General features: G+C 50.9%; 1 protein-coding gene across 4 annotated transcripts in view; it reads left to right on the top strand.

The window, feature by feature from the left end:
- The window catches only part of TJAP1 (tight junction associated protein 1), a 580368-nt gene that overhangs the window by 435244 nt on the left and 130964 nt on the right, over positions 1 to 14160 (top strand). For all 4 annotated transcript variants that reach the window (XM_069608809.1, XM_069608808.1, XM_069608811.1 and 1 more), the window contains 2 exons: positions 4110 to 4271; positions 13360 to 13426. In XM_069608809.1, the coding sequence (XP_069464910.1) occupies positions 4110 to 4271; positions 13360 to 13426 (229 nt within the window). The remainder of the gene's footprint in view (positions 1 to 4109; positions 4272 to 13359; positions 13427 to 14160) is intronic.

Below are 14160 nucleotides of genomic sequence, written 5' to 3' on the forward strand. Positions count from 1 at the left end.
GCAGTTAATTTGGAATGGATACATATTCCATAAAGAGCTTCAGCGAAAGGAGAGAATTTACTGGCGCTGCACAGAATATGCGAAAAATAAATGTACAGCCCGCGCAGTAACAGTGGGAACAGAAGTAAAGGGAAAAGCTGAACACAATCATATGCCTGATCAGACAAATATAATAATCAGGAAAACATTATCGGAACTAAAACGAAAGGCAATTGAACATGAGGGGGAAACTAGTGGATCGGTACTCAGAGAAGTTTGTGGCCAATTACCAACACATGTAACAGCGCAATTACCAGCTGAAAAATTAATGCAGCGCACTATTAACCGAGCCAAACACAATAGTGAAAACCTACCCCCTCCACCTACATCCTTTGAAAATATAACTATTCCGGATATTTTTAAGGTTACAGCACGAGGAGAAAATTTTTACTGTGGCTCACTTGGAATAAACAATGACAAAATCTTGGTGTTCGCTACCGCACAAAACTTTCAACATCTAAGTCAAAGCAAAAATTGGCAGAGTGACGCCACTTTTAAGGTATGCCCACACCCATTTTTTCAATTTTATACCGTACATGGAACAATCAATGACAAAATATTACCACTGATTTACTTTTTGATGCCAAAAAAAACAGAGGACGCTTACAAAATCATATACAATAAAATTAAGGACACTGCACCAGATTCGCAACCAGAGACAATAATCATGGATTATGAAACAGCACAAATCAAGGGTTTTTCGAGCGTGTACAAAGAAACTAGAATAAAAGGATGTTTTTTTCATTTCACACAAAGTGTTTGGAGGAAAATACAAAAATTAGGTTTGGGATCGAAATATACGGAGGACAGTTACTTTCAGATTAACGTTAAGAAACTTTTTGCATTGGCTTTTGTACCGGAAAATCATGTTATTACTTATTACGAACATTTAATTGAAAGTGCGTACTATAAAAATCATGAGGATGAATGTACAAATTTACTGGACTACTTCGAAAATACCTGGATAGGCCAATTGACTAGGAGTGGCAACAGACGCAGACCGAAATACGCAATTGAATTGTGGAACTGCTACCAGTCTACCATGGACAACAAACCAAGAACAAATAACGCGTTAGAAGGCTGGCATAGCCGCATAAATAAAAATTTCAACACCCTACATCCAAATTTATGGCATTTCTTAAGAGACTTAAAATTAGAGGAACAACACCAGGAATTTAGAGTTTCACAAACAATTTCTTTGGCAAATCAAGCACCGAAAACAAAAAAATACAGAGACTATGATAATAAATTAGTGCAACTAGTACAAGCATTCACAATAGAGAACAAGGACATTTACTTAGATTCTATTGCATTTAACTTAAAATGTTAAGAAGAACACTTACAGTTTATGGTCGTCACAAATCCGTGTTGAAAAAGTTGAAAAAGCCCAAAAAAAACCATAAATCCAGTTGCAGAGGGACATTGCATTAACCATGAAAAAGTGCCGATTCCAGGCTAAAATCCACAGCTTGCGTAGAAAAATGTATCCAAAGTCCACCTAAAGTATCCAAAATCCGCATTAGTCCACGATCCAAAAATCCGTTCCAGGTAAACTCGCTGCTCCATGAAAAAAAAACTACCAAGAAAACCGTATCCCAAAAAAATGAACACATCCAGGAATGCAAAATCCAACATCCATACGGCAAAATCCATTGAATCCAGGTAGACCAGGTCCGTCCGATGAAAAACCAAGAAAAAAAATGATGAAAACCCAAAAAAAAAAAATCAATCCAAGGACCGAAGGAACGAAGACGCGACCGCGGTAGAAACAAGTCGATAGTGAGCTTTAAAAATGGCGCTCACGTTTACGTTGTACTACGTACCGTGCGTAGAAAGTCAAAACAAATATACGTTAATAATTATAAACATGCATTTGTAACTCACTAGCGCCATCTACTGGTTGTTTAGTATATAACATGTAATACAAACAGTTGTTGCATTTATTTATTTATTTAACTGAAAAGAAGCATTGTTATGTTTATTTATTTATTTAATACAATACGTTTCACAGTTATGTTTGGATTAGGTATTACCTATTAATACTTTTTTGGATTTAATAAACATATAGAAGAAACTAACTTACCGTCCGAGTTGTTTATTTAATATAGAATTTATTTATGCATTTATTTATGAGTCGACAAATTGATGTCGAAAATATATTATGTCGACATTTTTGTATGTCGACATTATAGATTTTCGAGATTAATTTGTCGACATTTTGACTGTCGACATTATTGCTGTCGACATTATGACTGCACACCCCCAACCACACAGCCCGAGGCTTCTAGATGCAGGATCCTGGGGATGCCCCAAACACTAGTGGCCACGCTGCCCGAGGCTTCTAGATGCAGGATCTGGGGATGCCCCGAACACTAGTGGCCACGCAGCCCGAGGCTTCTAGATGCAGGATCTGGGGATGCCCCGAACACTAGTGGCCACACTGCCCGAGGCTTCTATATGCTGGAACACTACTGGCCACACAGCCCGAGGCTTCTAGATGCAGGATCTGGGGATGCCCCGAACACTAGTGACCACGCTGCCTGAGGCTTCTAGATGCAGGATCTGGGGATGCCCCGGACACTAGTGGCCACACAGCCAGAGGCTTCTAGATGCAGGATCTGGGGATGCCCCGACCACACAGCCCGAGGCTTCTAGATGCAGGATCTGGGGATGCCCCAACCACACAGCCCGAGGCTTCTAGATGCAGGATCTGGGGATGCCCCGACCACACAGCCCGAGGCTTCTAGATGCAGGATCTGGGGATGCCCCGAACACTAGTGGCCACGCTGCCCGAGGCTTCTTGATGCAGGATCTGGGGATGCCCCGAACACTAGTGGCCACACAGCCTGAGGCTTCTAGATGCAGGATCTGGGGATGCCCCGACCACACAGCCTGAGGCTTCTAGATGCAGGATCTGGGGATGCCCTGACCACACAGCCCGAGGCTTCTAGATGCAGGATCTGGGGATGCCCCGAACACTAGTGGCCACGCAGCCCAAGGTTTCTAGATGCAGGATCTGGGGATGCCCCGAACACTAGTGGTCACGCTGCCCGAGGCTTCTAGATGCAGGATCCGGGGATGCCCCGAACACTAGTGGCCATGCAGCCCGAGGCTTCTAGATGCACGATCTGGGGATGCCCCGACCACACAGCCCAATGCTTCTAGATGCAGGATCTGGGGATGCCCCGACCACACAGCCCGAGGCTTCTAGATGCAGGATCTGGGGATGCCCCGAACACAAGTGGCCACGCAGCCCGAGGCTTCTAGATGCAGGATCTGGGGATGCCCCAACCACAAGTGGCCACGCAGCCTGAGGCTTCTAGATGCAGGATCTGGGGATGCCCCGACCACACAGCCCGAGGCTTCTAGATGCAGGATCTGGGGATGCCCTGAACACAAGTGGCCACGCAGCCCGAGGCTTCTAGATGCAGGATCTGGGGATGCCCCAACCACAAGTGGCCACGCAGCCCGAGGCTTCTAGATGCAGGATCTGGGGATGCCCCGACCACACAGCCCGAGGCTTCTAGATGCAGGATCTGGGGATGCCCCAACCACAAGTGGCCACGCAGCCCGAGGCTCCCAGATGCAGGATCTGGGGATGCCCCAACCACAAGTGGCCACGCAGCCCGAGGCTTCTAGATGCAGGATCTGGGGATGCCCCGACCACACAGCCTGAGGCTTCTAGATGCAGGATCTGGGGATGCCCCGAACATTAGTGGCCACGCAGCCCGAGGCTTCTAGATGCAGGATCTGGGGATGCCCCGAACATTAGTGGCCACACAGCCCGAGGCTTCTAGATGCAGGATCTGGGGATGCCCCGACCACACAGCCCGAGGCTTCTAGATGTATCTGGACAATGGCACCTCATGTGCATTCAAGGGTATCGGTCCCAGTGATGCTGGGATCTGGCTCGCCTGCATGCAGAGCACTCTGGGGCTGGTAATGTGAAGAGGGAGGGAAAGCCAGATTCCTGCCCATATTCCAAAGATTGTATTGTAGGAATTTGAAGCGGCTAGCATCACCCTCTTCTCATCTGTCATTTTCTCTCTAATTGTGGCTTTGTCCTGAAGGCTCCTACAGCATCAAAATGAGGATTTACGGAGGCGACTGGCATACACCACCAGCAAGATTGAAACCATGGAGAGGGAGGTGGACAGTGGGCGTCATTACCTTGAAATGGAGCTTGTCCGCAATCAGGAGGAGCTGGAGAAGTTCAAGGACAAGTTCCGCAGGTAGAGTATGCCATGCAAGTGGACATGGAAAATGACGTAATACTGGGACTTGTAAACCGGAAAGACGCAATGGGGTGTCAACGGGGGTTTGCATGCTCGCGTGATCGCATGATATTGCATGGAATGAAAGTTCTCGCTGAGGCTCAATGGTCTTGCTTTATTAATAGTGCAACGGAATAAAGGATTGCTTGGGATTCCCAAATTGGTGCGGTTTTCGGTGCAGTAACTCATTAGACCTCATAAAAACGTCAATTTAATCTGATTGGTAAAGCGTAGTGTGGGTACTTCCTGCCACCACTCCTCCATATTCCTGCAATAGCCAGGGCCCAGACAGCAAAAACATAGCGTGTCTTGCAAAGCGTAGAAATGGGGACCGTGGACCTCTTTCCTGTCCACTGGCTTCCTAGGTGGTCCTTTTTAGATACGGGCTCAACTTCAGATGATGCAATGGCTGCCCTACACTGTTTTGCAACTACTCTTCACAGTTTGTCCCTGCAGCGCCTTGGACACTGGCTGTGTTACCGAATTAGTGACCTGTGTGCCTCATGCTCGATGGAAGAGCTTTGAAACCTAGGAGACATTGGCATTCACGAACGTTCAAGTGATAGGAAAGCAAGTGGACCTCATTGCTCTACCACAACGGCCACTGATGGTTTCTTCTTTCCAGGCATGCCATTGGTCCAGGTTAATTGGGAAGCAGCCCTGAGCAGCAGTTGCAATGCAGCTCTGCATTGCACACATGCTCTGGTGGATCCTTCCAGTCCCCAGCTGGGGTGTGCAGCGGTTTATTGAGAAGCCACCCACAACATGGGGAGTTCCTTCCCTCCCCACTCCCGTGGTTATGCAACAAACTGTTTAACCGATTCTTTTTTAGCCCTATCTTAGCCACATATTATGCCCCTTGGATCACTCTCCCCAGAGCTAAGAATGGGCCAAGAACCAGGCCGGTGTACAGGAAATAAATTGGTACTTATTTAAATTGACAGTAATAGAAATTAGCACCAAAAATATTGAAACCACTACTTTATCCGTGGCACAACCCAATCAAGTTCCCTCAGCATAAACAAATCACAAAAGTGAGTTAAAAAGAACACAATCACAATTCTTACTTTCTGTAAATTTCGCTTCACAAAATAATTACTGATCAATAATGAAGGCACTTATGTAATGTTGTGCGATTTTTGACTATCCTGTAGGAATTCAAAATTGGTAATGATTTCGCCCACACTTTTTGTTTAAAATAAACACAGGGTGATTTATCGCTTTGTTTTTCAGACCACACCCACCTCCCTGCTTTGGTTTAGGTTGGGAAGTCGGACTGAAAAATTGGAATGCTTTGGGGAATTTTGGATTTCAGATCCTCCTTACTGAAAGGCCTATGTTGGGGAAGCTGGATAAAAAGGTTGGCCTGATTTAAGAACAAAGACACTGTTCTTCCTTAAAGAAGTCTAGGTCAGCTGGACAACAAGGATTACCCAATAAAATTATAAGCTATAGTTTTCAGCGCACATTGGGAAGTGGGATTTGTAAATTTCGAATTTTAACATAATTCACCCCGTAGTGTTCGGCCAATTGGGGAATTCAATTTATATATTTGGTTATATAAGCTAAGGATCTACACAGTTTTACCCCTCACCTGCACCCACTATAGAGAGAAAGGATTCAAGGCAAGCAGATTCACCCAACTTTTGGTTTCCCAGGGCTCAGTTCTACTTACATAGCAAGCCTCTCTTTAAGGTTCTGGAAAGCCAGCTGCATCTCGGGACACTCTGGAAAAATAGGGCAGGGGTCGGGTCACTCCACTCTCAAAGATGGCTGACCGCTCTCCACCACAGCACCCAGTCAGCTTTGAGGCCCTCCTAGCGATAGACCGCTCCACCCAAATGTACTCTCAGCAATCTCCTCTGGTGTCTCCTTAAGGGTGTCAGGTGGTAAGTTTCAGCATCCTACCTGATGGTCTGTCTCTTCTCTGTCCTCCTGTCTTTCTCCCTTTTCTGTCGCTTGTCCCAGTGCAGTCCCCCTTATATACAGCGATGACCCCACCAATTTTACAATCTTGGGGAGGTATCCTGCAATAATTCCTGCCACTAGGATTGGACAGTTATCCTTCTCTGTCCTCCAAAACCCAGCCTCCAGGTCGCTTTTGGTTTAGGGGTCGGGAGCAACATATGGCAATTCCCATTTGTTAAACTGCTTTGGTCTTCTTTCAACCTTTTGGTAAAAACTAGTTATGCATCACAACTTCATAATTTTACTAGCAACTGCCAGACTAAACATATTTTCAGTTTCAGCTAATCATGGGGAATTAGATAAGCCGACCCCCAAATCTGTGTCATGTAGCACGGCCATGTGGCACCTTTCTGCCGTTTCCGTAAAAAGCACAACAGTAATGAATATGCAAGGTCTCCAGCATGGGGTCTGGCATGGATTCACATGCTCATGAATATCCCCCGTCGTCAGGCTGGGAATCCTCGGTAAAGAAAAAATCAGTATCAGTTTCGTTTCTGATCTGTCTTTCGTAGTAGTAACCAATCACTGATCTCTGCGTCATACTGACCACAGCCAATGACTGCCCTCTACCTAAGCCCCGCCTCTGGCAACCATCTTCAGATTTTTACCGCACGTTCAAGTGTTGGGAGTCCTCGTGCTTAGCTCTTGAGCTTTTACTGGGTGTTTCGTGCTTTCTTGGGTGAATTTTCACATTTTTTTTGGTTAACCGAGCCTCAAGCTCCACCGTTTCTACTCCCGTTAACGGCTACCCGTTTCAGGATTTTCCTACGTCCCTCAAGGGTGAAGATTTCGTCGAATCAACTTCTTGGAGGATTCCAGAAGATTCGCGGCCTACTTCGAGATGGCCCAGGATGCGAGTTCGTCGCCCGGACCCAAGCTGTTTCGCAGCTGCCCTGGATGCGGGCTGCAGAATGTGTTTAAGGAAGACAAACATTTGCGATGCCTCTACTGTCTTCATGGGGACAAGACTCATGTAGAGAAGGACTGCCAGTTCTGCAAGAACTTGGAGTGGACCATGAGGGACCGTCGATCCCGTCTCGCCAGCTGGTTAGAGAAGGGCTCAACGGGTGAGAAGAAGAAGAAAGGGTCCGAGCGGGCTTCTAAGTCCTGTGCGTGCGCCCCGGCGACGGGGGCCCAACATCAGGCCAAGCGCCGCAAGTCCGCTGGCTCCGGGAGCGCCAAAAGGTCCGGCTTTTTGGTCGCCAGGCAGGGCGCACCTTCCCCGGCACCGTCAACTGCGAGCCAGCGCTCCGGTTCGGGGAAGAGGAAGTCCGAGACCCCGGGTAAGCTTCGGGAGAAGCCCCGTCCGATCTCGGAAGAGGGGGAGCGAGGCGTCTCCCCTCACCCGAAGGAGAAGGCCCGGGACGCACCTAAGGTGGTGAAGGCCCCTACCCAGCAGGCAAAGGCCTCTATCGAGGTGATCGTGGCGACTCTGGCCAAGCCGGCAGAGACCCCGCCAGCGGAGACTGCCTCCGGGACTAGAGTTTCCCTGCCGCCAAGGAGGGAATCCTCTTTTCAGCCCATCGTCGTGGCCGCCATGATGGAAGAAGCAAGGGGGGGCACGGTAGCCTCCTCGAGCTCTGAGTCAGCCTCGGAGGAGGAACTGACCGAGGCCGTGAGGAACTTCGAAGTCCAATTCGAGAAGGTTCGATCCCGTAAGGAAGATCCTCGGGAGATAACCGAGGAAGACGACAATGGCGAGGAAGAGCAGCCTTCCCTTCCGGTGCAGCCGGAACCTAGGCCTCAGGATGGCTCGGCGGCCATTTTGTCTGTGATCCAGTCCTTATGCCCTGAGATAAGGACAAGATTCCCACGGCCCAGGCCGGAGGACCCCCAACCTGGCCCGTCGGGAAGTCCTCAGAACAAACGACGGAGTACCCAGCCCTCTCCTCCGCTCGCCCCCGTAAGGCCTACAGTTCCCTCCTCATCCTCCCATGAGTCGGGAGATGACGATGCGTTGGGCTCGACGACGGGTTCTGAGGGCGACAACAGAACGGGTCTCCAATCTCCCGTCGCACGGGCCTCGCCGCCCGACGAGATTGGCTCATTCCACGCCATGATCGCCAGGGCGTCCGAATTGTTCCAGCTCTGCCCGGAGGAGCAGAAAAAGGAAGGTTTCCTCTATCAGCGCCGGGAGGCTAAGAGGAAGACTGTCATCGCGGTGCCTCTAATCGATGACATCTGGGAGGCGGGCCTGTCGGTTCTCAAAAACCCCTCCACGGCACCAGCCAAACAGGACCGGTACGAGAAGAAGTACCGGGTCCCCGAAACCGCTCCCCTGTGCCTCGGGGCCCAGCCAACGCCAGACTCGGTCGTCTCGGCGGCGGCAAAGAAGAAAGCGGCGGGGTCAGGAGCCTCGACGTCGAATTCCCCGCCAGACGGTGAGGGAAAGAAGTTGGACGCCATAGGGCGGCGGGTCATTTCGTCGGCGGCGACGACGATCAAAGCGGCCAACGCCCTGGCGATCGTGGCCCGTTACGACAGGGAGCTCTGGTTTAAGCTGGCCCCCATATTGGACTTCCTGCCGGACGACAAGAGGTCCGAGGCCCTGGAAATACTGCAAGAGGGCGAGGTGGCGTTGGACCACGCCATAACGGTGGCAACCGATATTGCCGATACCGGGTTCTGGGCAACGGTGTTTGCCTACGACGACGGGGTTGGCTCCGGGCGACCGACTTCCGTCAGGACGTCCAGACCAGGGTGTTGGACATGCCGTTCGACGGCAGCAACTTGTTCGGGAAGGCGGTGGACGAATCCCTCCAAGCCATAAAAACGGACACGGAGACGGCCCGTGCCCTAGGAGCCCTTCAGCAACGTCGGCCCTTTCGGAGCTTCGGAGGCAGACAGGGTGCCTCCAAGGGATCCAGCGTTGGCTCGTCGTCCTACCGCCAGGCGGCACGCTCCTCGTCTCAGGAGGCCTACAGGGGTCGCGGCAAGCAGGGAGTGCCTCGCCGCCGTCGGCAAGGTGGCCAGGGCGGCAAGGCCACCACCTCCAAGCAGGATTGAACCGGCCGTGGTCTCGGGGCCCCCACCGAAGCACCCCGGTGGGAGGCCGGCTGACGAATTTCGTCGGCGTGTGGAAGTCCATCTCCACCGACCGTTGGGTGCTGGATACCCTGGCAAGAGGACACTCTATCGAATTCCTGAAGAAGTGCCCTCACGTTCCACCTGTGGCCAGGAAGGAAAATCACGCCCCGCAACTGCTGTTGGAAGTACGGGCGATGCTCAGGAAAGGCGTCATCGAGCTTGTCCCGAAGAGGCTCCGGGGTGTACTCAAGGTACTTCCTCATCAGGAAGAAGACGGGCGGCCGGCGCCCCATCCTGGACCTTCGTCGTTTGAACAAATACATCAGATCACAAAAGTTCAAGATGGTCACCCTCCAGCACGTACTGGGACAGCTGGAGGAAGGCGACTTTATATCGTCGTTGGACCTGGAGGATGCATACTTCCACGTTCCCATCCTCAAAAGTCACCGAGAGTTCCTCGTCGTCCAGGGACGCCACTACCAATTCAGAGCACTGCCGTTCGGATTGAAGTCGGCCCCCAAGGTCTTTACCAAGTGCCTAGCACCAGTGGCGGCGCGGCTGCGCCTGCAGGGGATTCACGTCTACCCCTACCTGGACGACTGGCTCATCCGCTCAAGGACGAGGGAACTCGCCGTCGAACACACTGCGAGGACCGTCCAGCTACTCACAGACCTGGGATTCGCCATAAACTACCCAAAGTCCCACCTGGTGCCGTCGCAGGTGGCCCTGTTTCTGGAAGCGGAGCTCGATACAGTGAGGCGCCTGGCGGCCCCGTCGGAAGAACGGACGAAGACCATTCTAGGCAAAGTGCAGCGCCTGCTAGCCACGGACGTGGCCTGGGTGAGGTCCATCAAGTACCTCCTGGGGATGATGTCCTCTTGCATCTACCTGGAGCGCCTCTGCAGACTACGGATGCTCCCTCTTCAAGAATTTCTCGACGCCCGTTGGATGCAGGCGACGGGTACCTTCGAAGACAGGGTCCCCCTCAACGAGGTGTTCCGGCGGGCGATTCAGTGGTGGGGCGTTCCAGCGCACCTCACGGCGGGCAAGGACTTTCAGATGCCGGCGTACCAGGAGATGGTGACGACGGACGCCTCCCTGGAAGGTTGGGGCGCCCACACCGGAGATCTCCACGCAAGAGGCCTCTGGCTCCCGGAGGAGAGGCTCCTGCACATCAACGTCCTGGAACTCCGAGCCGTGTTCTGGGCTCTCAAATCGTTCCTCCCGTCGCTCAAGGGCAAGGTGGTGCGGATCTTCACGAACAACACCACAACAATGTTTTACATACGGAAGCAGGGAGGCACCAGATCCCCAGCCCTATCCAAGGAGGCACAGGATCTGTGGCACTGGGCGGTCGCCCAGGGGATGTTCCTGGTTCCCTTCCATCTGGCAGGAGAAAGCAACACCATCGCCGACTCGCTCAGCAGGGAGCTGCGCGCATGTCACGAGTGGGAACTGCGCCAGAATCAGGTGGATCAACTCTTCCGACGATGGGGCAAACCCCAAATCGACCTGTTCGCAACAGCGACAAACTCGAAGTGCAAGAGGTTCACCAGCAGGTTTCCCCAGCCGAGAAGCATGGGCGATGCGTTCTCGTTCCCCTGGGATGGCCTATACCTGTATGCGTTCCCTCCGTTGCTGTTGCTGCTTCGACTCATCAGCCAGCTCAAGAGGTCCCGGTGCAGGATGATCCTCGTCGCACCGGCGTGGCCGAGGCAGATCTGGTTCCCGGACCTTCTGGACTTGTCAACGTCCCCTCCCATCAAGCTGTCGGCGGACGCTGACCTTTTCTCCAGAGAAGGAGGTGCCATCTTCCACCACGACCCGGCGTCGCTGAACCTGCAGGCTTGGCTCCTGCAGCGCTAGAGTTTGGAGGCTACGATATACCGGCCGATTGCAGAGAGGTTCTTGCAAATGCCCGGGCGTCCTCGACTCTCAAATGCTACAGTCATAAGTGGAAGAGGTTCTCTATCTGGTGCCGAGCACAGAAGATCAACCCCCTACGGATTACGGCCCCTCAAGTGCTGCCATACCTGCTATCGCTGGCAAAGGCTGGGCTAGCCCATGCCTCCATTAAGATTCATCTAGCGGCGATCTCCAGATATACCAGAACCACAGGACGGACGTCCCTGTGGTTCCATCGACTGGTAAAAGAGTTTATGAATGGACTGTTCCGGTCGTTCCCGCCGGTGAAGGCTCCGGCCCCGGCGTGGGAACTTAACGTGGTGCTGACCAGGCTCATGGGGCCCCCATTCCAGCCGATGCACTCCGCACCAATGAAGTTTGTTTCGTGGAAGACTGCATTCCTGGTGGCCATTACCTCCGCACGACGAGTGGGAGAGATCCAGGCCCTACACTGCAAAGCACCGTACTTGATTTTCCATTCCTTGGTGTTACCTGTTTTCTTCCCGTCTCCTTTGTCGCTGGCCGAGAGGACTTTGCACTCGCTGGATGTGGCTAGAGCGCTCAAGTTCTACGTGGACCGCACGAAGAGTTTCCAGAGGACATCACAGCTGTTCGTGAACTTTGGACCTGTGAATCAAGGGAAGGCTCTCTCGAAGTCTTCTATTTCCAGATGGCTCTCCGGCTGCATCATGCACTGCCACAGGTTGGCTAACCGACCGCTGCCAGGCCGTCCGAGAGCCCATTCGACCAGAGCGATCGCTGCTACTACGGCGTTCTTATCTGGTGTGCCCCTGCTGGACATCTGCAGGGCTGCTACGTGGAGGTCGACGCACACCTTCACGAGATTCTACTGCGTCGATCGGGATTCCAGGGAGGAGTCCAGGGTCGGCCAAGCAGTGCTGCGCAACCTGTTCGCTTAAGGTGAGCATGGTGAGGAGGTAAGAGATGCTTAATGCTGAGTTTTTTGTATTGCTTAATGTTGAGCCTTTTGCCACCCCCCGTGGTTGTGCATGTGTGTACTGCTATTTATTCTTATATTCATGAGCATGTGAATCCATGCCAGACCCCATGCTGGAGAAGGAATAAGTTACTTACCTGTAACTGTTGTTCTCCAGCATGAGTCTGGCATGGATTCACATGCGAACCCTCCCGCCTACCCCTCTGCGGCTCTTCACTTGGTCATACTGCCTCTTCACGTGCTACCAAATCTGAAGATGGCTGCCAGAGGCGGGGCTTAGGTAGAGGGCAGTCATTGGCTGTGGTCAGTATGACGCAGAGATCAGTGATTGGTTACTACTACGAAAGACAGATCAGAAACAAAACTGATAACGATTTTTTCTTTACCGAGGATTCCCAGCCTGACGGGGAATATTCATGAGCATGTGAATCCATGCCAGACCCATGCTGGAGAACAACAGTTACAGGTAAGTAACTTGTTCCTTATTAAGCATATCTCTAATTTAATTTTCCACCTGCTCACCAACTCGCATTTTGAACATGGTCAGATCTGCCAGAAACCTAGTTTAATTGGCCATTACAGTTCCCAGAGTCACATGAAGATGAATTTTATATCCCCAAAATCACCTGGAAATTGCATATAAAAATGGTACATAGATGGGGATTCCATCGAGATTCTGGAACAGGGTCCATGTCTTCATTTCCACGTTGGTACTTTCCCCTTTGCTTCTTTTGCATGCTTATGTTAATAGCGCAAATATGTGATTCCTTACCGTGCTTAGTTCCCCCTACACTCTTATTTTCATGGCGCCACCGTTTTCACATGCTGTTTCTTTTTTGTAAAATCTTTCCTCCTTCTGGCTCCCATACCTCCACACGCACTAGACATCCCTGAAACCCTGCATCGCAGACCATTTTGTTAATGGCTGCACTCATGGCTGTTGAAAAGCAGAGCTTTTGCCCTACAGCTAGAGGAAAACTATTGATTTAAAAAAAAAAATCTTTTCATGGATGACATTTTCTTTCTTTTTTCTATATTAAAAGAAAATGTTTTAATACCTTTTTTAAGTGATATTAAAGTACCAGGTAAATGGCAATGCCTTGAAAGATGGGGACAGTGCTAAATGCTTTCTTGTCTTATTACCTCGTTGGGTTGTATTTCACAGTTTCGCTTCTTCCCACCTTGCAGATTGCAGAACAGCTACACAGCATCTCAGAGGGCCAACCAAGACCTGGAGGAAAAGCTGCACTCCTTGGTAATTGCTTCCTCCTTCCTGTTATTTTCCCCTTGCAGCCTGCGTGCCCTTTGAGGTCGCATTGCTAACACATTACATTAACTTAGTTTTTCTGTTTTTTGTGACCGTTAATAGGGTTATGGACAGTTCCTTTCGTTTTGCTGTGTTTTTAATATGTTCAAGCTTCCAACTATTGAATGGAAATGTCAAATCCTTCCTGGCCATGGGAGGGACATTACCAAGTTTTCCTGCCTGTTGGAGGAATGCAACCGAGCTGCGTTGCCTAATGGAGGGACGTAAACAAGCATCTCTGCCTAATGGAAGGGCGTAAACAAGCTTCCCTGCTTATTGTAGGATAGCAACCAATCTTCCCTGCCCATTGGAGGGTGGTAACCACGCTTCCCTACCCATTGAAGGGAGGTAACCACCTTTTCCTGCCTGTTGGAGGAATGCAACCGATCTGCATTGCTTATTGGAGGGACGGAACCAAACATCTCTGCCTATTAAAGGGACGTAAACAAGAATCCCTGCCTAATGGAGGGGCGTAAACAAGTTTCCCTGCTTATTGTAGCATAGCATCCAAACTTTCCTGCCTATTGGAGGGAGGTAACCACGCTTCCCTGCTTTCTGGAGGGAAGTAACCACGCTTCCCTGCTTTCTGGAGGGAAGTAACCACGCTTCCCTGCTTTCTGGAGGGAAGTAACCACGCTTCCCTGCTTTCTGGAGGGAAGTAACCACGCTTCCCTGCTTTCTGG

This window comes from Ambystoma mexicanum, chromosome 4q (genome assembly GCF_040938575.1).
Source record: "Ambystoma mexicanum isolate Mex_15411 chromosome 4q, UKY_AmexF1_1, whole genome shotgun sequence".
NCBI classification, from domain to species: domain Eukaryota; kingdom Metazoa; phylum Chordata; class Amphibia; order Caudata; family Ambystomatidae; genus Ambystoma; species Ambystoma mexicanum.